Raw genomic sequence first — 27,809 nt, 5'->3', positions numbered from 1 at the left:
TCTGACTCTTGATATCAGCTCAGGTGTTGATCTCAAGGTTGTGAGGTCAAGCCCCACATTGGTTTCTGTGCTGGGCGTGGAGCCTACTTAAAAAAAATATATATTAAAATACCTAAATTTAGTGTAGATGGTTACATAAACTGCTTCTGAACCATTGATATTAGCCTTGAAAAAAATATTATTGGTGGTTAATCGAATATATTAAAGTTAAAAAAAATCCTTATAAATACAAGACCTATTTATTCTTTATACAAAATACTTAGTGATCATAATTAAGTCAAAATATTCTCATGTGTTTTTTTTAAATCATCATGAGTTCTGTTTTTTTTTAAACAGTAAAACAAGCTAATTCACTTTTTTCTTTACCGCTAACTCCATAATGGATATAATATGAAAAGTTGCTAGATAAAGTACCCTTCATGAAAGAAACATACTGACACTTTTGTGTTAATCTGAAAGACTAGAAGTTTCTGGGGGCACCTGGGTGGTTCAGCTGGTTAAGTGTCTGACTCTTGGTCTCAGCGCAGGTCATGAGCTCACAGTTGGTGAGTCACACCAGGCTTTGCACTGAAAGTGTGAAGCCTGCTTGGGATTCTCTCTCTCCCTCTCTCGGCCCCTTTCCCAGTTGCTCTCTGTCTCTGTCTCTGTCTCTCAAAATAAATAAATAAACTTAAAAAAGGAAGCTTCTAGGAAATAGCAGTAATTTGTTAAAAGACCAAAAAATAAAAAAATAAAAAATAAAAAATGATACAAACTACTTCTCTCAGAAGTCCCAAGGAGGAAAAAAATAATTTATTAGGTCTAGGAACCCAAGATGACTTGGTGTAATTATGAATACATGCAGAATTTGATCATTAGAAATGAAGTCTATCAAGGTTCAGTCTTAGGTTCTCATAGCCAATCTGTAGACACAGAATAGTCATATCTCCAGAAACCAGGATATATCTCCAATTTGCATGAGTTTAATGAACCAAATAAACAATTGTATCACCAATATCTGCCCCTAGCCCATTTTCAGTGAGATGAATTTTCTTGCTCATGAGGTCCACGTGGAAAACAGCATGCTCAGAAATGGGGGTCTTCCCAGTGTGCTCTTTTCCCAGGACAGGAACTCGCCGAGGCCCCAAGAGTGGATCATCAAATCTCATCAGCTTCACTTTAGAAAGGTCTACAGCAAAAAAAAAAAAAAAAAAAAAGATCAATTTGAGCATTTAATTACAGTCACTGACTCAAACCCATGCCTAAACCTGACAATTCATGTTTTAAACACATTGGTTGTTTACCTAAAAGATATTTGTATGAGATTATTAAATAAGACTCCATCTCAGAAAGCCAAGCTAAATCTAACACATCTCCATCCTGTCAGCTTCTACTCAGATCAAAGATTCAGAGATACAGAGATTCTACATAACACATCTCGAATTACAAACCAAGAGGAAGGATGGAGTATATTTTTGAGCACTATCCTATATGGTTTCTCAAATCACTTTTTATATGCTTCAATTAACCATTTTTCAAAATATCAATCAGTCCAAAACTTATTTCTCTTTCTTGTCTTGCTCCTGGGATACATTAAAACTGCAAGCGTTGTAGCTTTTTTGGAAAGATACTTTTAGAGGAAGAATTACCACTCTAAGAAATAGCATTACCAGTTTCTTGTTTTGCTCAAAGGATGAAAAGTGTTTGTATTACCAAGCTGATGAGAGACAAGGAGAGATGGGGAAGGACAGGGGAAAGGGCACAGCTCTCAGAAGTTTGAGCTTCTGGATGAGCTCCAGCCCTACCCTGCTTGCGATTTTCCTGATCTGCTCTTATGCAAGCTGATAAGATGGCTCCTGGCAAAGAACGCACTTGTCCCTCGAACAAATTTATGATCCAAAAATCCTGCCAACAACTGAGCCTGAAAAAAAATTTATTTCAGCAATTCTGAGATGTCCCAACATCAAATGCTTTTATTTTATATAGTGGGAAAACATCACAAATGACTACAAATGCTGATTGTGCGTTTATATCTCATTCTAAGTGTAGCATGGCTAGTTATACTTAACCCGATCAACAGAAATAGAAGATATTTTCTGATTTACTTCCTACCCCTCTCTAAAGCAGATTGCTAGGTGGTCTGAGAGCTACACTTTCTCATGTTGCTTTGAGAGTATGAAGCTTAGCATGAGAGGGATAAGAGATAAAAGCAGACATTAATGCAGCTGGTGGCTATGCCAGGAGTACAAGTTATCCAGGCATTATGTTTTCTTTGGGAGACAAAGACTGAAAGGCGGCAAGTTTAGCATAGGGAGAGTGAAGCTTACAGAACAATTACCTCAGACTACCACGAAGGCAAACCCTGCCTGCAAGTCCTATTTGGGGGAGAGAGTACAATTTATCTTAACAGCTATTACAATTCAACATGCACATTGATACTAAATATTTTGCTACAGATGTGGTGAGAAGTTCTACCAGCAGGTTTTATGCATGAGGCATAAAATACATGAAATACTGTAGGTCTGCACCCCCACCTCTCGCTCTCACTTTTTCCCTCTCCCCTGCCCTTCACTATCCTCCTCCTCCTCCTCCTCCTCCTCCCTCCTCCTCCTCCTCCTCCCTCCTCCTCCTCCTCCTCCCTCCTCCTCCTCCCTCCTCCTCCTCCTCCTCCCTCCTCCTCTCTCCTCCTCCTCCTTCTCTCTCTCTCCCTTCCTCTCTGAAACAGACCTCCCTTATCATTCCAAGCAATTCTGAATCAAACTATTTCAAAGAAACCTTAATACTCAATCCGGCATCTAAGTGACAAAACATTATTTTCTTTGATGTTTCACCATGCAGCTCATTACTGCCAATAATTCTTGGAGCGGTTTTACTATCTTTTCTTATCCCAGACTTCTCTCGTCATTGCAAATGTAGAAATTTAAGTCTGCAACTACACAAGAATTAAGGCACTTAGAGAAAAGATGAGAGTGATTGAAAGTCCCTAGGGACTGATAATGTGAAATGGAGCCTTTCACCTCCATGGTATCAGTTCATATGGGGCATGGGCTGGGAGTGATTTAAAGTCATTATCCTCAAATAGTTGCTCAGTGGCCTTTGTGGACAGAAATGATGGTTTTACTCCAGTTCTTCCTGGACCTAGATTATAATCACCCTCAATGCAATTGGCACTAATTGGACAACTTACTGGCTATGCAGCAAACAGAGTGAGAAATACGTTATTGAATTTCACTCCCTTCCCATCTCATACACTCAATATACTCAGCTCCTTTGGGTATCAAAGCATCCTGAGGGCTCCTGGAAAAGTCTCAAGGTTAGAGCTCTTCTGCAGATACTTGAAGGAATATCCATTTCTAACTCCACCCTAACGTTTCTATCCATTTTCGAAAATTCACAGCAGCTACAAACATCAAACTTAAAGTACTTTATGATAATATTATTCACAGCCAGTATGACAAAGGATATAAGAATCATGCCAGAGGCCCAGCGAGAAGAAGCAAGATATAGAAAACACGTTTCAGCACAATGCTGAAGAAACTAGTCAGCCCTGTATCTGAGCATATTTTAAAGGGAGGCAATTTTAACATTACAAAACACAATGTTCAATAGAGGAATACATCCTCTCACACAGTACAACTTCAGAGTAATCCTATCACATGGGTCCCCACAGCTATTTTCTTTAAATGCCATCATATTATTCTTCAAAGATAAGAGTTATGCCTTTCCCCAAATCTTCTCGTGACTGAATATATGCAACACAAAACAGCCAAATGGAAGGCCACAGGAAGGCTCCCAAGACGTTAACATTGCACAGTTTTCAAGTTCTGCATTTTGTGGCCCGTGAGTTCTACGGATGGCACTGCCTGGTTTACTGAGGGAATGTGATAAATGTCTGTAACAACATGAACGATCCCTGACATTTTGCTAAGGGAAATAAACCACCTCTTCACACCGTTGTAGGATCCCACTTCTACAAGGTACCTAGAACGGTGGAATGCAAAGAGACAGGACAGCAGTGGTTACCAAGAAGTAGAGAGAGGTAGAACGGGGAGTTCCTGTTTAACAGGTACAAGGTGTCAGTGTGGATGATGGAAAAGTTCTGGAGATGAACAGTGTGACGGTTGCACAACAATGTAAGTAAACTTGATGCCACTGAACTGTACGTTCAAAAAGCACAAAAACAGCCAATTTTATGTTATGGATATTTCACCACAATTTTTTTAAATGTTTACAAATGAAAACTCCCTAGCCCTAACACACTGCCGCTATACAGGCAGACATTAGTGTTTCCCTCCTGCTGGCATGCCCTTTCCCCTCGCCCTCTTGGATGTAACCTGCAAGGTCCCATCTAAACAGTGTTTTCTCTGTAAATTCATCCCTGATCACCAGAGCTGGAAATAATCTCACTGTTTTCTGTGCTATAAACTTTATCTACACCTCCCTTATGGTATGCAGCAGTTTGTCCTTAGGTTATGATCATGTATGTGAATAACTTCGCACCCTGCTCCTTCACTAGACATAGCCACCTAACAAGCAGCACTCTGTGGGCTCCCCAAAGCCCCAGGTACACACACACGAGCCGCCACATGTATACTGCATACACTCTACTCATAGTCTCTCAAGAAATGTCCACAGAAGATGAATAAATGACCTCCAAAGAACAAAAAATACGTGTAGGATGAATTCCAAAGAGCTATTTTAAGTCTTCTATGTTAATGTGATATGGCTGACCTGAATATCGTTCCATAAATTAGGTCATTGTCTTAGATTTCGAAATCTTTTCAGAAAATTTCTATACTGATAGAATGTAACCCAATCAACTCTTGATTGCCATCAAGAAGAGAGAGTGAGAATGCAAAATAGGGAATCTGGAGATTAATTTGTCTTTATAATTTAGAAGAAAAATAATGGAAAGACACACTAACTCCCTTCACACTGCTCCCCCTTAAACGTGGCTGAGTGATAGAAAAAGAATATATAATATAATATATATAATGTATTAACATATTATATGTAATATATATATAATATAATATAGTATTATATAATATATAATATAATAATTTTATTATATTATATATTATATATTATATATTATATATTATATATTATATATATTTATTATATTAAATCTAATCATAGAAGATCTAGACTTAATCTTGGTAAGAAATTAAGATTAATTACATATTTTAACTGGAAGCATATTGTTTAGAAGAAAGAATACAAGCTATGGAGTCAAACAGACCTGAGTTTGGATTCCAACTCGAGGATATACTACCTTAATGAAACTGCAAGTTATTTAGCCTTTCGGAACTCTATCTCATCATCTGCAAAAAGGGAATAATAATACCCTCTACATTCTACGGCAGTAAAAGGATTAAATGGCTAATACATGGAATATGCTCAATAAGTTTCACTCTGTTTCTCTTCCTTCCCCAGGAACAGACCTAGTAAGCAGGTTAATTTGAAATATTACGTGTATGTACACCTTCTGTCTGAAAACATTTAAGAGAAGGAAATTGCTTGCTACAATTCTAAAGCTAGGCAGAGTCTTGGAAAACTATCTAATCCAACTGTCCTCTTTTTACTAAAAAAGAGGTCAGTTTAGAGTTTAAGTGACATGGCCAAGTCACCAAGCTGCATAGCCACAACATCCCAAAGAGAATAGAGGCTTCCTGATTTTGAGCCCAATACTCTTTGCATAACATGCCACTGCTGTCCCTCAGCAGACCAGATGCTCCTTTCTCCCCTCTGCTTAGAACTCATCATGTCCAGGGGCGCCTGGGTGGCTCAGTCTGTCAAGTGCCCAACTTCGGCTCAGGTCATGATCTCGCAATTCGTGGGCTCGAGCCCGGTGTCAGGCTCTGTGCTGACAGCTCAGAGCCTGGAGCCTGCTTCAGATTCTGTGTCTCCCTCTCTCTCTGCCCCTCCCCCACTCATGCTCCGTCTCTCTCTCTCTCTTTCTCAAAAATAAATAAACATTAAAAAACCTTTAAAAAAAAAAAAAACTCATGTCTGCAAACTACTGCCAAATGTGCATTTCAGGAAAACCATTTACCTTTGATTCCTCGGTCCATTTTCATTAAACGCCTGATTATGGAATCGCGGTTATCTCCTTGCCTGATTTCAATTTTGGTTGAGAAGTGGCCATTGGATGGCTGGGGGTTTACTAAGGAAACTGACACACCAGGCTAGGAAAATAAAGAGAAAATGATTGTTTTACAAAATCAAACTTGAATACTGCTGAGGGAGGGAAAATCTCTATAAAAGTTTTAATGCTCAATGAAAAATTTAATTATGGTAGTCTAATATCAAGACCAAGCGATACTCAAATATGAAATAAAAGATGTACAAAAGCTCATGCTTACAACCAAATGCCTAGATGAAAATGACTGACTATATATATCAATACTGATGATGGAGAACAACAATAATTATATTTTCTCTTCTTTTAACTCCCATCATTTACTGAATTTCTACTATGTACCAGGTACTGTACTAAGCATTTTATAGACATGATTCCTATAAGCTGAAAGGTAGTTCTTTAAAACCTCTTTTCACAGATAAGAGCTGAGCACCAGAAACATTAACAAGGTTACAGAGCTAGTAAGAAGCAGAGCCTGGATTAAACCCCATCATATACCATACTATTTCCTACATTATATAAGCTATATAGCCAAAGACTTTGCTCATTATTTTAAGTGGAAAAAGTCAACTGAGTCTTAGGAAAAACTTAAAGACATAGTAGCTTAAGGGAACGCTTGAAAGTAGCTTGACAGAAACATATTTGTAAAGGGAACTCTATTTCATGTACCTATCCAATGGGCCAAAGGACTACACTTTAAAAAAAAATTTTTTTTTAACGTTTATTTATTTTTGAGACAGCACGAACGGGGGAGGGTCAGAGAGAGGGAGACACAGAATCTGAAACAGGCTCCAGGCTCTGAGCTGTCAGCACAGAGCCCGACGCAGGGCTCGAACTCGCGGACCGCGAAATCATGACCCGAGGCGAAGTCGGCCGCTTAACTGACTGAGCCACCCAGGCGCCCCGAAAGGACTACACTTTAAAAAGCAACAATAGGGGCGCCTGGGTGGCCCAGTCGGTTGGTTGAGCGGCCGACTTCGCCTCGGGTCATGATTTCGCGGTCCGCGAGTTCGAGCCCTGCGTCGGGCTCTGTGCTGACAGCTCAGAGCCTGGAGCCTGTTTCAGATTCTGTGTCTCCCTCTCTCTGACCCTCCCCCGTTCGTGCTCTGTCTCTCCCTGTCTCAAAAATAAATAAAACGTTAAAAAAAATTTTTTTTTTTAAATAAAAAGCAACAATAGGGGCACCTCAGTGGCTCAGTCGCGTAAGCATCCAACTTTGATTCAGGTCATGATTTCATGGTTCACAGGATCAAGCCCCATATCGGGCTCTGCACTGATGGTGCAGAGCCTGCTTGGGATGCTCTGTCTCCCTCTCTCTCTCTGCCCCTCCCCTACTCCCTCTCTCCCAAAATAAATAAACAAACTTAAAAAAGAAAAAAACCTTTAAAATAAATAAATGAATAAATAAATAACCACATATTTTTAATGTAATGAGGCCTTCATTCTTTCAAATAGGCTTTTTGTCTTTGTTGCATTTTCAATTAAATGTGGTAAAAGTAACAGGATACTTATCAAGAAAAGTAGGGCATTTTATGGACTCCCACAGTTGCACTCCACCAGGCAATGGATTGAGAGCAAATAAACAGAATCTCCCAAAACTCTAAAACCTGCTTATCTTCACCAATACTGGCCAAAAACTAAGGGGAAAAAAGTTATTTCTAGTATAATGTAAGATGATTCATCAATCTGGTTTATGCCAGAAGCTAAAAAATCTTAAATAACCTTATCGAACCAAGACTCATCTAAAGTAAGAAAGCTCCTTTTCACTATTTAAAAAATCTTACATATCAATTTCCACTTTATTTTTTAATAAAAGTCAGGTGTTGACACAAAAATAAACTCAAAATGGATTAAAGACCTAAATGTGAGACTTGAAAGCATAAAAATCCTGGAAGAGAGCAGAGGCAGCACTTTCTCTGACATCGGTCATAACGATATTTTTCTAGGTATGTCTCCTGAGACAGGGGAAACAAAAGCAAATGTAAACTCTTGGGACTATATCAAAATAAAAAGTTCCTGCACAGAGAAGGAAACAGCAAAACTAAAAGGCAACCTACTGAATGGGAGAAGATATTTGCAAATGACATATGCGATAAAGGGTTAGTATCTAAAATATGTAAAGTACTGACACAAGTCAACACCCAAAACACAAATAATCCAATTAAAAAATGGGCAGGAGAGCCTGGGTGGCTCGGTCCGTTAAGCCTCCGACTTCGGTTCAGGTCATGATCTCACAGTTCATGAGTTCGAGCCCTGCATCAGGCTCTATGCTGACAGCCTGCTTTCGGATTCTGTGTCTCCTTCTCTCTCTGCCCCTCCCTCACTCAGTCTCGGTCTCCGCCCCCCCCTTGAAAATAAATAAACATAAAAAAAAAACAAAACTTTTTTTAATGGGCAGAAGATGTGAACAGACATTCTCCAAAGAAGATACAGAGATAGCCAACAGACACATGGAAAGACACTCAACATCACTCATTATCAGGAAAATGCAAATCAAAACCACAATGAGAACACCTCACACCTGTCAGAATGGCTAAAAATTAACAACATAAGAAACAACAGGTGTTGGCAAGGACATGGAGAAAAAGGGACCCTCATGCACTGTTGGTGGGAATGCAAACTGTTGCAGTCACTCTGGAAGACAACATGAAAGTTCCTCAAAAAGTTGAAAATAGAACTACCATATGATCCAGTAATTCCACTACTGGGTATTTACACAAAGAATAGGAAAACACTAATTTAAATGGATACATACACCCATATGTTTATTCAGCATTATTTACAATAGCCAAATTATGGAAACAGCCCAAATGTCCACCAACTGATAAATAAAGAAGATGTGGGGTGTCTGTGTGTGTGTATAAATAGAAATATATAAATATATATAGAATGGACTATTACTCAGCCATAAAAGAGAATGAAATCTTGCCATTTGCAACAACATGCACAGATCTAGGGATTATACTGCTAAGTGAAATAAGTCGGTCAGAGAAATACCATACTGATTGCACTCACATGTGGAATTTAAGAAACGAAACAAACGAACAAAGCAAAAAGAGACAAACACAAAAACAGACTCTTAACTATAGAGAACAAACTGATGGCTACCAGAGGGGAGGTGGCTGGGGGGGATGGTTGAAATAGGTGATGGGGATTAAGAGTACATTTATCATGGCAAGTACTGAGTAATCTACAGAATTGATGAATCACTGTATTGCACACCTGAAACTAATATAACACTGTATGTTAACTATACTGGAATTAAAATTAATAAAAAAAAGAAAAAGAAAAAAAGGTTAAAAAAATCAGGTTTTGAAAATCCTATTTTGAAGGGCACATGCACCCCAATGTTTACAGCAATGCTATCAAAAGAGCCAAAGTATGGAAAGAGCCCCAATATTCATCAACGGATGAATGGATAAAGAAGATGTGGTGTATGTTAGGATGTCCTTGGAACCACAGTAGAGGGGGCGGCCATCTTGCCAGCGCAACTCAACGAAAAGTTGCCAGAACGAACTGAAGGTCAACCAATCACCAAGCGACAGCACGACCTGATTCAAATAAGGCCCACCCGGACCTAAACCCGGAACCGCTGCAGCTTAAAAACCCCACCCCACCACACCTGGGTGGGACTTCCCTGACTCCTCTCTCTCTCTCTCCCTGAGTCACGGAACCTCGCCGGAGCCCTTAGTTCCCAAATAAAGCCTTTGACTGCTAAAATTTTTTAGCCTCTGACTCCTATCTTTACCCTGCCTTACGCCTGACCCTAACAGTTATATATATACAATGGTTATTACTCAGCAATCAAAGAGAATAAAATCTTGCCATTTCCAACTACGTGGATGGAACTGGAGGGTATTAGCTAAGCGAAATTAGTCAGAGAAAGACAGCTATCATATGGCTTTACTCATATGAGTAATTTAAGATACAAAACAGATGAACATAAGGGAAGGGAAGCAAAAATAATATAAAAACAGGGAGGGGGACAAAAACATAAGAGACTCTTAAATACAGAGAACAAACAGAGGGGTTGCTGGAGGGGTTGTGGGAGGTGGGATGGGCTAAATGGGTAAAGGGCAGTAAGGAATCTACTCCTGAAATCACTGTTGCACTATAAACTAACTTGCATGTAAATTTGAAAAATAATTAATTAAAAAAAAAAAAAAGAAAATCACATTTTGATTTTTAAACCCACACGTAACATCTGATGCCACCCATAAGAGCAGAGTGAAGGAAAGTGAGCGCAGCATCAACCAGGGAATTAGAAGAGCTCAAATCCAGCCTCATTTCTAACAACCTGTGGCTTAGACCAAAGCAATCACTTTGCATCTCTGCACCTCATTTCCTTCCCTCTTTCAATGATGAGCTTGGATATAATATCTAAGGTCTCTTCTAGCTCTAAAATACAATGATTCAGTGAAATCATTTCAACTTACTTCTGTTCTAAAAACATTAAGTGGTTTCCCAGGACAGCAATCTTCCCTGATTTTATCTTCTGCTTCAGAGGCAAACTTGACTTCTATGTGTTCTAGCTAAATACAAGGAGGGAAAATGAAAGTCATTAGTATCACTTAATATGACTGCAATTAATCATCACCTCATTTCACCAAAGAGGAAAACTAGCTTCTCCACTTAACATGAAATGGTCTGTGTATTCCTCAGGAAGCCAGCCAAGCACAGGACAGGACTAAGAGACCCCTCTGAAACTCAGGTCAAATGCTCCCACAGGTAACATTGTTTCAAATGCAAAAGACTATGGGGCGCCTGCCTGCATGGCTCAGTCAGGTAAGTGTCCAACTTCAGCTCAGGTCATGATCTCATGGCTTGTGAGTTTCAGCCTGGAGTCAGGCTCTGTGCTGACAGCTCAGAGCCTGGAGCCTGCTTGGGATTCTGTGTCTCCCTCTCTCTCTGCCCCTCCACTGCTCACACTCTCTCTCTAAAATAAATAAACATTAAAAAAAAGAAAGAAAGAAAAATAAAAGAAAAAGACTAAATCATTTTTATGTCCATCAAAAAAATTTTTTTCTTAAGAACATGGTCTTTAATTATTAGACCATTAGACTTTATTAATTTCAAATGAACATTAAATGACATCTATAATCTATAATCAATTATTTAACTCTTCTTAAATGTCTCATGGTATTATTGACATAGTCATGTTTACCATTTTCTATAGTGAAATCTAGCATCTACCTGCTATATCAGAGAAAATGAAAAACAGGATAAAAGAGGTTTCTGGAAAACCTCAGAAATGTAGTATAATGTATATGCCTGAATATAAGATGACCTTCAATATAACCTGTCCCCATTGTCCCAATGAAAAAAATCCAAGAACTTTTTTGACCTCCAGGTATATGAACATTTAGAAATATGCACAAAATAAATGACTACCATTATTAATTAATTATTAACTCATTTGTAATTAAATGACATAAAGTGCTTATTTAGAAATAACTTTATTACCATATTTCATGGAACAATTTCATTCAAAATCTACACTTGCATGTTTTAACTCAAATGTCTTCATTATCACTAGAAGCACTTTTTTGAGTCCTCTAACACAGTTTTCTAGGGCTCTTTCCTTCTGCCTAAGTTGCCTGAGAGAGAGCATTTTTAGAAACTATATATGAAGTGACTGGGGCAGAAAGGTGGAATGGGGAGAAACTCACAATTAGGTGAAAGCTATTGGTAGTGTTTTAGTTCCTGAGTTGAGGAGTAAATTCAGGAATATTCATTACATTATTAACTTTAAAACAATCCAAAACAGGACCAGGCATGGACCTTGATACTATCTCATGGACAAAGGATTCTAATTAAGCCAATTCTGTAAATTGGAGGTCTCAATGGGAGAGGGGAAAAAAAAGAAGCAATTCAGTGTGTCTCATAATATGAGAGACTTTGAAAGCATTTAAATATAAACATAAGGTCTCCCCTCATTTTTTTAAGGAGAATTGTGGGAGGAAAAACCAGGCACATACAATTAGTATTTTATGTATAAATTAATTGATAGGGGCACCTGGGAGGTTCCATCAGTTGCGCAAACGACTACTGATTTCAGCTGGAGTTGTGATCCTGGAGTCGTGGGGTCAAGCCCCACACTGGGCTCTGCACTGAATGTGTAGCCTGCTTGACATTTTCTCTCTCTTCCTCTGCCTCTCCCCCACTCTTGCTCTTTCTCTTTCTCTCTCCCTCTCTCTCTCTCTCTCTCTCAATAAGTAAGTAAATAAATAAATTAAAAATAAAGTAACTGATAAACAGAATAAGATCACAATCATTTTTTAATTCCTGCAACTTCTATACCCATCCATTCTCCTCCCTCCAAAAATATTTTTGACAGGTATATTTGGCAAAGGTACTAAACACAGAAGATGTTTATAAAAAGGTTTATTATAAAACAAAAGATGGGGTGCCTGGGTGGCTCAGTCGGTTAAGCATCCGACTTTGGCTCAGGTCATGATCTCTCAGTCTGTGAGTTTGAGCCTCGCATCGGGCTCTGTGCTGACAGCTCAGCGCCTGGAGCCTGCTCCGGATTCTGTGTCTCCCTCTCTCTCTGACCCTCCCCCACTTGTACTCTGTCTCTCTCTCTCTCTCTCAAAATTAAACATTAAAAATATATATATAAAACAAAAATGGACTATATTTACTACAGTGAACTAGTTGTTACAATCCCTGGCCCCTTGTACCTCCAGGGAGTTGGTCAGGTAGACTATATTCTCCATCAGCACTGCCTGTTCATCAAACTCTAATTGCAAATCCAGAACACGAGGTCCCATCTTCTCCAGATTTTCCTAATAGCCAAAACAGTTTTGAAAAACAAAAATCACATTAAGAATACGTTGAAATGAATACATTTCCTCCAAAGCAATCATTCTTCTCTCAACTGATAAAATCTTCAAATTTGAACAGTTGAAGGAAAGGCCTTGGACTCATGGTTTCCCTTATCTATGTTTGTTCGTTAATGAAATTATTGGCTCAGAATAATTATCATTTGAGGTATGATAAGACTAAGGCAACACCGAAAAGCCTGGAGGGACAAGGTTTTCAGATTTATAAAAGAAATAGCATTTTATCATTGTTTATTTAGAATGACTTAATATGCAAGCCCAAAGAATTCACTTTGACAAGGAATCAAACAAATGTGTGGAAATATCCCTTCAGGTAACCGAAAAGAAAGAAAAAAAAAAAATCTTTTTTTAATTTTCTAAGATAATACATCTTTAAAGCTAGTTCAGAGAATAGTGAATTAATAATAAACAAACAAAAAATTTCTACAAATTAAAAAAAAAATTTAGGTTATATTGGTACTGAGATAATCTGATAGCACATGAAAAACAATTTATTCTTAATTTTCTTGAACATGAAACAAAATCTCTGCCACTCAAAATATAACCTTCGAGAGCCAAGCTTATATCCACAAGTATAGCTAACTGCCTAGAACATGCTGCACTAAATGAAAGCGACCTGACAAGATTCCTAATACTCACTGTTTTCACTTACTGTCCAACCTGTTTCTTGTCCTGTGAAAAAGTGCTAGAAGCCATTTTCTTATTCTCAGATTTACAAAACGCTTTTCGAAAAAGTTTCAAACCATTAATTTGTCTGGCAAGTCCCCAATATTACTGAAAAAAAAAATATTACTACTGAAACAATCTAACACTGGTTTTCTGAAAAGCCACCTCTTGGATCTAGTATCATTTAACTACAGAACTTGTCAAATGAGTTCCACTGGATTCTTTAAAGTACATCATCAAACTTAATTGCCTTTGCAATCAATAATGAAATATTTTGTTGGATCCACGTATTGACAACGGATCTGGCATTTTGACCGGTGGCACTAGCTAAGTAGGGAACCAATGAATTAGGGACATATCGGCATATATATTATAACTTGATTGGTGTAGGTCAAACCAAAATTCTAAATTATTTCTGAAACTTCAAAGACCATAGGCTTAGAGAGTTGATTTTGGTCTAGGAGAATGAAAAGGCTTTCCTAAGAATACGATCTACTCCAATACAGGACAATCTAGAATTTTGGTCTCCATCACGCAGGCATCTGTAGCCTAGAAGATTAAAGAATTAATCTAAGCTATAAGAATAACCACCATGTTCCTAGCAGAGTGAAATATACTAATTTACATTAAAAAAATTTACTAGCCTACCTTTTGACAGAAAGTATTAAAGTGTGTTGAGTATATTATTTCATGTATTCCTCACAGCATTCCTAAAATGTAGGTTTTATTAATTTCCTCATTTTACAGATGAAAAACCATGTGGCCCAGAGAATTTAAGTGATTTATCTAAGGTCTCAAAACTAAGAAGTGATGGACAAAAAGGATTTGGACCAAGATCTATCTGATCCCAGAGCCTGAGATCAGCAGCAACATACAGCCATCTGTTTCTCTTTAAGAAATGCAATAAATCAAGGGCGCCTGGGTGGCTCAGTCGGTTGGTTAAACGTCCAACTTCAGCTCAGATCATGATCTCGCAGTCTGTGAGTTCGAGCTGCCTGTTGGGCTCTGTGCTGACAGCTCAGAGCCTGGAGCCTGCTTCTGATTCTGTGTCTCCCACTTTCTCTGCCCCTCCCCCACTCACGCTCTGTCTCTCTCACTCTCAAAAATGAATAAATGTTTAAAAAAAATTTCTTTAATGCAATAAATCAGTTATTTCTCTGAAGAAAGCTAAGAGTCTAATGCAATGATTTCTCAACAGGAGAGGTGGGGGGGGGGGAGCATATGATGTCCCCAAGAGTCATTTGGCAATGTCTCGAGACATTTTGGGGTCCAAACTTGAGCAGGTGAGGAGGATGTTCTATTGCCATCTAGTGGGTAGAAGCCAAAAATACTGCAAAACATCCTATAATGCTCAGGATAGCCTCCCACAACAGAGAACTATCAGCCCACAGTATCAACAGACCACTGTTGAGAAACTCTGGTCTAACCACTATAATCAATGTTTATCCTCTTAAGCAAAACCTATCCAAATGTACTACCTTGGTTCCAGCAAAAGGAGCTAACAAAAACACCCTAATGTAAGCCAAAAACAATATGGTTCCCACCTAAACAGAAAAGAAGGTAGAACACGAAGAGAATCATTTAGTGTAACAATTCTAAACTAGTTTTTCTTCCACAATGCATATTTTCATATACTCAGCAATTGTACAGATAAACCCCCAAAATGATCGCTCATTTGTCACAACCACTGATTGAAAAGTGCTATTTTAGCAGATTTCCTGGGAAAGACTATACTCAAAGTTCCCCCTTCCTTCTACCATCTAACCATTACTCACATAGTCACTGCTACATGAGGTCCACAGCTTACCTTAATCATGGCAACAAATGGCATCACTTTCTTCATATATTTCTTCAATTCTGGCAAACTGCCCAGTTCGCTAGCAATGATTTTGTTATCAGGCAATTTTCTGCTGTTGCCCTAAAAAAATAGGTTGGAGAGGAACGTGGAGAAAAGTATTTTTTAAATAATGCGAAATAGTACATGTACCTGCAGGAAGTCGGCCATAGAATGGTGGCCTCTACTAGTCTGTTAGAATACAGTAGAAAATGGTGCAGCCCCAAGCATCATGGGGAAATGAAACATGAATGTATAATATGGAAGGGAGTCTTCTATTCCCTCTAAATTTAAAGGATATATGTTTTTTGGGAAGGCAAAGAAAATAGGTGCATCCTGTTGAACATTTAATTTTCCCTTACACTAAAAACACCTCCATGATTGTAACTTTAGATCTTATCTGGTGAGAAAACAAAATAGTCTTATAAAGATCTTGTTTGTCTCCAAACCTGTAAAAACATGTCTTTAGTCATATCAAAATGAAAACTGCACAACCATTATACAAGATTTATATAATGTCTGCTTTTCAACACTCCTTATAAATTGTTACCACAAATGTGAAAAAAAAATAAAATCCTTGGCTATCAACCTATTAAAAAGACTATCATTTAGGAATGCCTGTTGATACTATTGGCTATCAACCTATTAAAAATAGTATCATTTCAGTTAAGCGTCCGACTCTTGATTTTGGTTCAGGTTGTGATCTCTCACACTGACAGCACAGAGCCTGCTTGGGATTCCCTCTCTTCCTCTTTCTCTGCCCTTCCCCTGCCTGCACGCTCCCATGCTTGATCTCTTTCTCTCTCTCTCTCTCTCTAACTAAATAAACTTTAAAAATAGTATCATTTCGAACTACTGGGACCTTATGAAGATAAAAAGCTTCTGCACAGCAAAGGAAACAACCAACAAAATTAAAAGGCAACCAACGGAATGGGAAAAGATATTTGCAAATGACATATTGGACAAATATCGGACTCAGATATCACCTTACGCCAGTCAGAGTGGCCAAAATGAACAAATCAGGAGACAATATATGCTGGAGAGGATATGGAGAAACGGGAACCCTCTTGCACTGTTGGTGGGAATGCAAACTGGTGTAGCTGCTCTGGAAAACAGTGTGGAGGTTCCTCAAAAAATTAAAAATAGACCTACCTATGACCCAGTAATAGCACTGCTAGGAATTTACCCAAGGGATACAGGAGTACTGATGCATAGGGGCACTTGTACCCCAATGTTTATAGCAGCACTTTCAACAATAGCCAAATTATGGAAAGAGCCTAAATGTCCATCAACTGATGAATGGATAAAGAAATTGTGGTTTATATACACAACGGAGTACTACGTGGCAATGAGAAAGAATGAAATATGGCCCTTTGTAGCAACGTGGATGGAACTGGAGAGTGTGATGCTGAGTGAAATAAGCCATACAGAGAAAGACAGATACCATATGTTTTCACTCTTATGTGGATCCTGAGAAACTTAACAGAAACCCATGGGGGAGGGGAAGGAAAGAAAAAAAAAAAGAGGTTAGAGTGGGAGAGAGCCAAAGCATAAGAGACTCTTAAAAACTGAGAACAAACTGAGGGTTGATGGGGGGTGGGAGGGAGGGGAGGGTGGGTGATGGGTATTGAGGAGGGCACCTTTTGGGATGAGCACTGGGTGTTGTATGGAAACCAATTTGACAATAAACTTCATATATTGAAAAAATAAATAAATAAAAATAAAAACAGTATCATTTCTATCTACTTACAAATAAATGCCTATATCATATATCACTAATAAGCAGAGTCCCAAATGTGCTGTCTGAATTTTATTTCATTTCTGCAAACACAAGTAGCCCCTTCTACAGAATGAGAAATGAAGGAAGTAGCCTTTTCAGAATTTTCGGTGACCTATTTTTTCCTTATTCTAAAAGCATGGCATCAAAACCAAGGTTTGGGAATGAATCTAAATGAAAAGTAGTGTATAGTAAAATTTCTGATAATCTATTTACTTTCAACTCTAACCTTTACTAAGGTACAGGGGGAAAAAAACTTTCTCCACTTGTCAATGTGCTGTTTTAAAATACGTACGGAAGAGAAAAGAGGATACGAAACACTCCTTTCCCTTATGTCATCAAAATGGTACCGTATACAACATAAGGACATCCTTCTTTATTATAAAAACTAACATTTAGCTCTTTTGGATGAAAACAAGCAAACATTTTTTAAAAAGCTGACCATTCCAAATAATGCCCAAAGATGATGAAACCATATGATATCTAGTCACTGATTACTACATAAAAATTTTAACCTCTCAAAGAATAGCAGTTTTTAATAAAAGATGCATTTTTAAATATCTGCAACATTACATTCTGTATTTGGCTCTCCTCCTGCCTCCTTGAAAATGCTGGTATGAATATGTAACCCACTGGGTGCAATTTCATTTCTCTACCTACCAAAATGGCTTTTACTTTTTTAGTTAGCGTAAGTCAAAATCTGCAAGCAATTCTACAGACCACGTTCTATTTCCATTACACACAATCAAATGAAGAGGCAGCTCTCCATAAAAATAGGCTCACAAGGAGTACAAAACCACTTGCTCTTCTCTTTCCATCAAATTTTACAAATTTTTAATTAAGTATGGAAATTTCTGAAATAAAAGCTCAAAAAAATTCTCAAAAATTAAAGCTAAGAATTTTCCCTTCCTGTTACTGCTTTATGCTTTGGCCATAATCACTATTTTGTCTCTTCTTTAAGTGTACCTTCACAGTCTGTGTCTATCAATAACTGTTCCTGAGCAAAACTTCAACAACATATACTTAGTTTCTATTTTTCCAATGTGAAAGAAAAAAGACAGATGAACTTTTTTCTTTAGGGAAACTTAGAACTAAGTGTTAAGTGTTGAGTTTCCTTTAAATTCGACAATCATATTTAATAGCTATTTACCGGACGGAGCCAAAAACAACGAGCTCTCCATTTCTACGAGTAATTAGCAAATTGACCATTCTGTTTTAAATTACTCAAGAGCCAAGCTTCAGATTTTTTTTAAAACATAACTCGGGGCGCCTGGGTGGCTCAGTCGGGTGAGCATCCGACTTCGGCTCAGGTCATGATCTCACAGCTTGTGAGTTCGAGCCCCATGTCGGGCTCTGTGCTGATGGCTCGGAGCCTGGAGCCTCTTCAGATTCTGTGTCTTTCTCTCTCCTTCTCTGACCCTCTCCCACTCACACTCTGTCTCTCTCTCTCTCAAAAATAAACATTAAAAATTAAAAAAAAAAACAAAAAAAAAACACATAACTAAGTTAAGGCTTCATGAATCCCAGGGTTCAAGCCACAATCAACTCCAAAGGCAAACTCAGTCCTTTGGCTTCATAATTTTAACCACATATGAGAAAGTCTCATTATCTTTTAATTACATATGACTAGATCCAATGTGTTTTTGTAAGAAAGCTTCAGAAATGATAAAAAAAAAAAATGTAACTTTTCCCTCAGGATCCACTTAAGAGCCAGCAAGGCTAACAAAAAACTTTCCGTGCCTAAAGACAACTAGACAAAGTCGCCCGTCTTCCTTCTCCCGGACATTGTCAGCACCCTCCAAACAAAACAGCACAGGCAGTACCCAACAGTGTAGGGGGAAAGTCTGCAGAGAGCATCACCTCAAAGTGATTACGGAGCACTGACAGGGTGATATGTTGCCAAGGAGGATAGCTCTTCGCCACGTAGATGGTGCAATGTGAAGGCTTCTGAAGCGGTTGCTTGTCAGTCTTCTACGGGGCAAAAGAAAGGGAAGAGAACATTTCATCACTTTTGTATAAATCAAAGATGAGAGAACCCTCTCCTGGTACATACCACTACTGCCTCGGACGTTAACAAGCACACACGTACTACAAAACGGACTTGGCAGTAAAGATATCCTGACACATTTGAACAATAATTGTCTTACGTTCCATTCATAGCAAATGTTACTGAACTAATAACTTTTAAAGAACAATCTTTAAAAAAAAAAAAAAAAAAATGACTTCACCTTCCCCTTAGCAGGCATCATATAGTTCTTGAGTCGCAATCTAAGGTCATGTGCTACTTCCATGAGATACTGTGAGGAACGTATTAAGGCTTCATCCACAGGACCCGCCAGAGGCCATGAAGCATTCATAATTGAGTCAGGCTTTAAGAAAAAAACAAAAAAACAAAAAAAAACAGTTCAGTGGGATTAAACAACACAACTATTTTATGGTTCTTGATTACATTTCCATACCAAGGCTACCATCTGTAATTGCGTGCTCAAAGTTCAAATCTTGCTACCCATAACACACTTCCACAGCCCCTGATCTAATGTTCCCTAGAATTCAAGCTGTGAAGTCTGACTCTACATTCTTAATTAGCCTCCATTTGTACAAGCGTATTAATACCCACACACAGATGCTCACTTTCAAAGAAAATTATGTAATGCTAATTTGCCTAAATTTAATCTTTATTACATAAATTATACAAACTCTCAGTTTTTATCCTATTAATACATCCAGTTTTGAAAGCATGGCTATTCAGGATATATATCATGAGCACATTTTTGCATTGTTCATGCATTAGAAAAATACAAAGGAGTTTGGCTCATAAAGTTGAAAAGGAATTATTAAACCATCCAATCAGTTTATCTGCAAGCCTAGGAGAAATAATTGAATTTACCTTCACAGTAAGTAAGGATGCTAATATAAAGCCCTAAATATGCAGCCCTACATATGCCAGAAATTTTATATAAAACAAAAATATTTATGCAAAGAGACACTTCCACCTTGTTAAAAGCTGCTCATAACAGTCATTTATATGTATTTCTCAGGATTTTCACCTTTTAACAGTTGGAAAAAACAGAATTAGTTATCTATGTATTCAAATTAAATGTATTTTTAAAATATATTAAAATGTATTTTCCTAACAAGAATTAGGTGATAACAAGAATTTCCTAACAAGAATTAGGTGATAAGATGCGTAGTCCCATGTTTTTAAAATATACACACTGCGTGTATATAAATAAAGGCACATATATGATGTATTTGTCTAAACAGAAGGTAGCTTGGGTTTAATTTGCTATAATGATTACGAGATGATGAGTCCAACATTAGCCTTGAAATATTCTTTTTCAGTCTTCTCCTCTTAAGTAACATTATTCTGCATTTATTTAATAAGGGCCAAATCAAAACTGCCCAAATCTTAAATGTATACAGATACCTTTCCCAGGAGTGTCCAGATGTGCTCACAGAGATGTGGACAGAATGGAGCCAAGAGAAGGGTCTGAACTTCAATAAAGCGGAACACGAGGTCTCTGTGCATCCCTTCGATGGCTAATTCACGGTATTTATCTTTGGCAGCCTACAAAATTTGAAATTATTTATCATTTTCTCCCCATACTTCGTTAAAAAAAACAATAAAAGAAAAAATGCAGTACCTCTATTTTAATGCATTTTTAAGCTTTTAGTCTTTCCAAATTCCATAATGAATTTTCATAAAAGTTTCACTTCATTTTTTTAAAGAAATCTCTACACCCAATGTGGGGTTCAAACCCACGACCCTGAGATCAAGAGTCACAAGCTCTACCAACTGAGCCAGCCAGGCACCCCAGTTTTACTACATTTCTAACACCTTGCAATTAAATGTGTACCAATCATTGTCAAAAAATATTATGGTTTTATATTAATGATTCTCAAAAAAGATTTTTTAAGACATTTTAAAAATACATTAACAGACATAAAGGCTGCACAATTTAAACTGCATATTAAGGGCTGACGATGTTCTGAATAGCCTATAAGAAAAGATATTAAGTATCAAAAATGGCTATAAATATGACACACTGCTATGTTCAGCACTTATCCTTATTTAACCACATCTATGAAAAGCAAGTTACATAAATCCCAATGTGATATTTTACAAAACTGATTGAGGAAACCTACATTTTTACTTTAAGCACTTGAACTGCCAAACTTGAGGAAATACTGACACCTTGTGGAAAATATCAGAACACGCTTGTTTTCAAACCAATGGCAATTAGTTACAATTTTGCCTTTATGTTTTATCAATTTAAAATGTTCTCCTGCAAAATGTGGCTGGTTTTTATACTTAACCTCTTAACTCACAGCTCTACTAGAAACAGAAATACTTATATTACATGAACACAAACGAAAGAATATCAAAGAGAAATATTTAAAATCACAATTACTTAGGAATTTAAAAACTGCTTGGGAACAATTTCAGTCTCTATTCATTCATTCATTTTTGAGAGACAGAAAGAGAGAGAGACAGAGCGTGAACAGGGGAGGGACAGAGAGAGAGGGAGACACAGAATCCGAAAAAGGCTCCAGACTCTGAGCTGTCAGCACAAGAGTCCGACATGGGGTTCGAACTCATGAACTGTGAGATCATGACCTGAGCCAAAGTCAGATGCATTTGACTGAGCCACGCAGGCACCCCGTCAATCTCTACTTTAGTTATTATGTTATAGCAGGAGGGAAAAAGGGTGAAATACATCATATTCATACTAACACAGCTTACAGCTACTAAAAGAAAGGCCTACCTGAAATTCAAAAAACCCTGTTTTCAAAGCTTCTTTAAACATCATCTTTTCATAATTTTGATCTGTTTTTATAATTCCTGCATTCATCTCACTATTGAATAGGGGAAAAAAGATGACTGAGTTTAAATGACATATTTTAAATGCAAGCACACAAAAATATAAATAACTGCTGCATATACTAATAAGCATTATAATGAGAACGCCTGAAACATTTAAGACCACTCAACCACAAAACCAGTTAACAACAGTTAGTGATGGCCTTGTTTAACAATTTCTTGATGGAAACTTTATCATGAACCCCAAAATACAATATGAAAACAGCTTAACAATTTTGCCTTTATGTTTTATATTACTTGCTGCATTTTAAACAACATTGGCTGTTAAAATTTTTCTCATGCTACCTATGGCCCTCCTTTTTTTTTTTTTTTTTTTTTTTGACTTTTGTGTAATTATTTTTTTTTATTAACTTGTTTTATTTTTTTTTAATTTACACCCAAATTAGTTAGCATATAGTGCAACAGTGATTTCAGGAGTAGATTCCTTAGTGCACCTTACCCCTTTAGCCCATCCCCCCTCCCACAACCCCTCCCATAACCCTCAGTTTGTTCTCCATATTTATGAGTCTCTTCTGTTTTGTCCCCCTCCCTGTTTTTATATTATTTTTGTTTCCTTTCCCTTAGGTTCATCTGTTTTGTCTCTTAAAGTCCTCATATGAGTGAAGTCATGACTTTTGTCTTTCTCTGACTAATTTCACTTAGCATAATACCCTCCAGTTCCATCCACGTAGTTGCAAATGGCAAGATTTCATTCTTTTTGATTGCCGAGTCATACTCCATTGTATAGATATACCACATCTTCTTTATCCATTCATCCATTGATGGACATTTGGACTCTTTCCATACTTTGGCTATTGTCGATAGTGCTGCTATAAACAGGGGGGTGCATGTGTCCCTTCAAAACAGCACACCTGTATCCCTTGGATAAATGCCTAGTAGTATAATTGCTGGGTCGTAGGGTAATTCTATTTCTTAGTTTTTTGAGGAACCTCCATACTGTTTTCCAGAGTGGATACACCAGCTTGCATTCCCATACCTATGGCCCTTCTTAATTTAGCCTAATCTGGCCCCAACTTGTTTGATCTTCTACTCTCCCCCCATATATGGTGCTTCACATAAATACCACGCTCTCCATGGCTTTCTCCTCTCTGTAAAAATCCATATAGTTTTCAAGAAACCCAGAACTCACAAGCCATCTCCTCTGAATTCCCTCTATCTATATTATCGCACTTGTAATGTGTTGGATATGTGTTTTCTTCTCCTGCTAGACTACAGTGAAGGGTCAAGTCCTATTCAACTTTGTAACACCAGTTCTTAAGATGGCTCCTGATGCAAAGATGATGATAAATGCTTTTACAAAGAAAAAAAAAAATGACATTCTCTTACCGTTTTAATCTACTTTTCATTTAACCATTCTGTCCTACTCTAATGCCAAGACAGCATGATAAAATGGTAATGAGAATGAGCTCTGGAGAAAGAAGCAAATTCATATCCTCCATCTGAAACTATTAGTTTTGAGGCACTTAATAAAATACTTAATTTTTCTAAGCTTCGATTTCTTTAAAATAGAGCTAGTAATATCTTTATCACATAAGGTTGCTGTGAGGGTAAAATCAGATAATGGATGTGAAGAGCTTAGCAGAGTACCTAGAACAAGTAAGCTTTCAGTGAATAGTAGCTATTATTAACATCTAATTTATTTTAGGAGAGGAAAAAAAAAGAAAACTTAAAAATGCACAAGGACTAAGCAACTCTGAAGTACAAAGTGGCCAGAGTCCACAAATTACCTGGCGAAAACTCTATCATTGAAGGTGCTGGCAGGCCCGCTTCGGAGGCTGTCCCAGTTGGCAACCATTTCTTTTACCCACTCTACCCAGGTGTACAGACGGAGAATACCTGCATCTGCCATGGCTTCCACAAAGTTAGCATCTTCAACAGTATCACCAGCATCAGCCAGAGCCAAACGCATTCCTGCAGGAGGAAAAAGAAAAAGAAGGAAGATCACTGATGATTTTAAAATGTGGTTGGTGAGGACCTGGGTGACTCAGTCACTTAAGCGTCTGACTCTTGACTTTGGCTCCAGTCGTGATCTTGCTGTTCCTGAGACTGAGCCTCAAGCGGGGCTTGGGATTCTCTCTCTCTGCCCCTCCCATGCTCACGCTCTGTGTGTGTCTCTCTCTCAAAGTAAATAAATAGACTTTTAAAAAATAATTTAAAAACAAAATATGGTTACTAAATATCAACAATGTATCCAATTCGGTATACTGCAAACCTACATATAAATTAAGAAATAGCAGATGCTTTAAAGGACTGCATGGGGACGCCTGGGTGGCTCAGTCGGTTAAGCTTCCAAGTGTTGATTTCAGCTCAGGTCATGATCTCATAGTTTGTGAGATCAAGCCCCACATCGGGCTCTTGGTTCACAGTGCAGAGCCTACTTGGGATTCTCTCTCCTCTCTCTGCCCTTTCCCTGATTGTGCCCTCTCTCTCTCTCTCTCTCTCTCTTTATAAATAAACTTTATAAAATTAAAAAAATATAAAAAATTTAAAAAATAATAAAGGATTGCCATGGATCTAAAACAAAAATAAAAATCACCAAAAGTAGGATCCACAATGTTGTTCAAATATTTGAATCACATGTATTTATTTGCATACACTTAGCATCAATAGCTGTTTTTTCTCAGGCATGCTGAGTTAATGAGATGAAGTGGTCTTTAATGAAGCAGGGGAAAAAAATGATAAACTGGCAATAGGGATTCCTATCAGCAACTAAGCCTCATTTAGAGGGAGCAAAACACTATATTTTAATGCATGAGTACATACACTGGTGCCTTCCATGTACAAAAATATACTTAATTTCTTATTTCTAAAAGCGATTCTTCTAAGCTTTCTAACAAAATTTTGCTTTCCAACCAGAATCTTTATGCTAAAATATTGAAAAAAAAAAAAACATTAATAACAGCCTAATTAAGTTACAGGATATCCTTGTACAATGGAATACTATAATGCTGCAAAAGAGTGAGGAAACTCAATATGTATCTATATGGAATGATCTCAAATATGAACAATTAAGAGAAAAAGTACAAGTTCAGAAGAGTAGGTATTGCTTTCTACCATCTATGCCTACAAGGGAGATGAGAACATGTCACATTAAGTTATGTAAGCATTAAATATACATTATAATACACAAGAAGCTCTAAACTTTTAACTTTTTATTTCAAATAATTTTACACTTAAAGAAAAGGTGCAAGAGAATAGACATAAACATTAGACATTTAACAGGCTCCCCTAACATTAACAACCTACCTAACCATAGTTTCAAACCCAGGAAGTTAACATTAGTACGATAGTATTAACGAAACTACAGATCTTATTCAAATTTCACCAGTTTTTCTTCTAATATTCTATTTCTGCTGCGGGATCCAATCTGGAAAAACACATTGCATTTAATCATTTTACCTCCTTGGTCTCCTCATATCTGTGACAGTTTCTTAGTCTTTGTCTTTCATGACCCTGACATTTTTGATGAGTACTCATCAGTTACTTAATAGAATTTCTCTCAGCTTGGTTTGTCTGATGTTTTCTCATGATTAGACTGAGCTTATACACCTCTGGCAGAAGCGATGTTATGTGTCTTCTCAGTGCATCACTATCAGGGAGGTGCAAGATACTGATACGACTTTTTACTGGTGTTGCAAGCTTTCATCACTGACGTAGTGTCTGCCGACTTTTCTCCATTATAGACTTAATCGTTTTTCCTTTTGTGATTAAAAAATATCTTGGTGGGGTACCTGGGTGGCTCAGTTGGTTAAGTGTCCATCTAACTCATGATTTCAGCTCAGGTCATGATCTCACGTTTCTGAGACTGGGCCCTACATCAGGCTCCGTGCTCACAGCACAGAGCCAGCTTGGGATGTTCCCTCTCTCCCTCCCTCTCTCTGCTCCTCCCCTGCTTTCCCTGCCCCTCCCCTGCTTGCGCTCTCCCTCAAAATGAATAAACGTTTTTTTTTTAATAAAATAAAATCTTTGAATAAATAAATGGTAAAATTCGCCCCTGAAGACATCTGGTTCTGGACTTTTATTTTTTGGGAGTTTTTTGATTACTGATTCAATTTCTTTGCTGGTAATCAGTCTGTTCAAATATTCTATTTCTTCCTGTTTCAGCTTTTGGAGGTTATATGTTTCTAGAAATTTATCCATTTCTTCTAGGTTGCCTAATTTGTTGGCATATAGTTTTGCATAATATTCTAATTGTTTGTATTTCTGTGGTGTTTGTTATTTCTCCTCTCTCATTTATGATTTTATTTATTTGGGTCCTTTCTATTTTTTTTCTTGATGAGTCTACTTAGAAGTTTATCAATTTTATTGATTTTTTTCCAAGAACCAGCTCCTAGTTTCATTGATCTGTTTCACTGGGGTTTTTGTTTTTGTTTTAGTTTCTATATCATTTATTTCTACTCTGATCTTTATTACTTCCTAACCTCTGCTGGTTTTAGGTTTTGCTTCTTGCTCTTTGTTTAGCTCCTTTAGGTGTAATGTTAGATTGTTTGAGATTTTTTTTTGCTTCTTGAGGTAGAACTGGATTGTTATAAACTTCTCTCAGAACTGCTTTCACTGTGTCCCAAAGGTTTTGGACCATTCTATTTCCATTTTCATTTGTTTCCATGTACTTTTTTATTTCTCCTTTTATTTCCTGGTTGGTCTATTCAATGTTTTGGGGGTTTTTTGTTTTTTTTGTTTTTTAGGTTTATTTATTTTGAGAAAGAGGTGTGGGGAGGGGCAGAGAGAGAATCTCAAGCAGGCTCCAAACTGTCAGTGCAGAGCCCAATGTGGTGCTCAAACCCAAGAACTGTGAGATCATGACCTGAGCCAAAATGGAGAGTGGGACACTTAACTGACTGAGCCACGCAGGCACCCCAGGGCCCATTCCAAGTTTAATAGCATGGTATTTAATCACCATGTATTTGTGGTCTTTCCAGATTTTTTCTTGTGGTTAACTTCTAATTTCATAATGTTGTGATCAGAAAAGATGCGTGTTACGACTTGGATCTTTTTAAATTTGTTAAGGCTTGTTTTGTGGCGTAATATGTGATCCATTCTAGAGAATGTTCCATGTGCACTTGAAAAGAATGTGTATTGTGCTGTTTTACAAAGGAATGTTCTAAATATATCTGTTAAATCCATCTGGTCCAGTGTGTCATTCAAAGCCATTGTTTCCTGGTTGATTTTCTGTTTAGATGACCTGTTCATTAATGTAAGTGGGGTGTTAAAGTCCGCTACTGTTACTGTATTATTATCGATCAGTTCCTTTATGTTTGCCATTAACTGTTTTATGTATTTGGGTGCAGATATAATGGTTATATCTTCCTGTTGGACTGTCCCCTTTATTATTGCACAGTGTCCTTCTTTACCTCTTGTTATAGTCTTTGTTTTACAGTCTATTTTGTCCAATATAAGTACTGCTACTCTGGCTTTCTTCTGACATCCATTTGCAAGAGATGTTTCTCTATCCCCTTACTTTCAATCTGCAGGTGCCTTTAAGTCTAAAATGAGTCTCTTGTAGGGGGTGCCTGGCTGGCTCAGTCAGTGGAGCGTGCAGCTCTTGATATCAGGTTTGTGATTTGGGGCCCCACCTTCAGTGTAGAGATTATTTAAAAATAGAATCTTAAAAAAAATGAGTTTCTTGTAGGCAGCATATAAATGGCTCTTGCTGTTTTTATTCATTATGTCATGCGGCATCT

The 27,809-nt window shown here is 37.6% G+C and overlaps 1 protein-coding gene and 1 non-coding gene across 3 annotated transcripts in view; both read right to left on the bottom strand.

Annotated features, from left to right (window-relative positions):
* Positions 1–770: 770 nt before the first annotated feature.
* The window catches only part of LARS1 (leucyl-tRNA synthetase 1), a 77,477-nt gene continuing 50,438 nt past the window's right edge, over positions 771–27,809 (bottom strand). For both annotated transcript variants that reach the window (XM_019414197.2, XM_019414198.2), the window contains 10 exons: positions 23,856–24,039; positions 22,013–22,103; positions 20,674–20,814; positions 19,475–19,615; positions 19,107–19,217; positions 15,443–15,553; positions 12,808–12,912; positions 10,561–10,656; positions 6,038–6,170; positions 771–1,168 (listed from right to left, as the gene is read on the bottom strand). In XM_019414197.2, the coding sequence (XP_019269742.1) occupies positions 963–1,168; positions 6,038–6,170; positions 10,561–10,656; positions 12,808–12,912; positions 15,443–15,553; positions 19,107–19,217; positions 19,475–19,615; positions 20,674–20,814; positions 22,013–22,103; positions 23,856–24,039 (1,319 nt within the window). In that variant the 3' untranslated portion in view covers positions 771–962. The remainder of the gene's footprint in view (positions 1,169–6,037; positions 6,171–10,560; positions 10,657–12,807; positions 12,913–15,442; positions 15,554–19,106; positions 19,218–19,474; positions 19,616–20,673; positions 20,815–22,012; positions 22,104–23,855; positions 24,040–27,809) is intronic.
* TRNAK-CUU (transfer RNA lysine (anticodon CUU)) lies at positions 20,985–21,057 on the bottom strand. Its single transcript has one exon. It is a non-coding gene; the product is annotated as a tRNA-Lys (tRNA).

Source organism: Panthera pardus, unplaced genomic scaffold, assembly GCF_024362965.1.
Source record: "Panthera pardus isolate Hobbes unplaced genomic scaffold, ASM2436296v1 HiC_scaffold_2, whole genome shotgun sequence".
NCBI classification, from domain to species: domain Eukaryota; kingdom Metazoa; phylum Chordata; class Mammalia; order Carnivora; family Felidae; genus Panthera; species Panthera pardus.
Note: the sequence above shows the minus strand (reverse complement) of the source record. Positions and strands in the feature narration are given on the sequence as shown.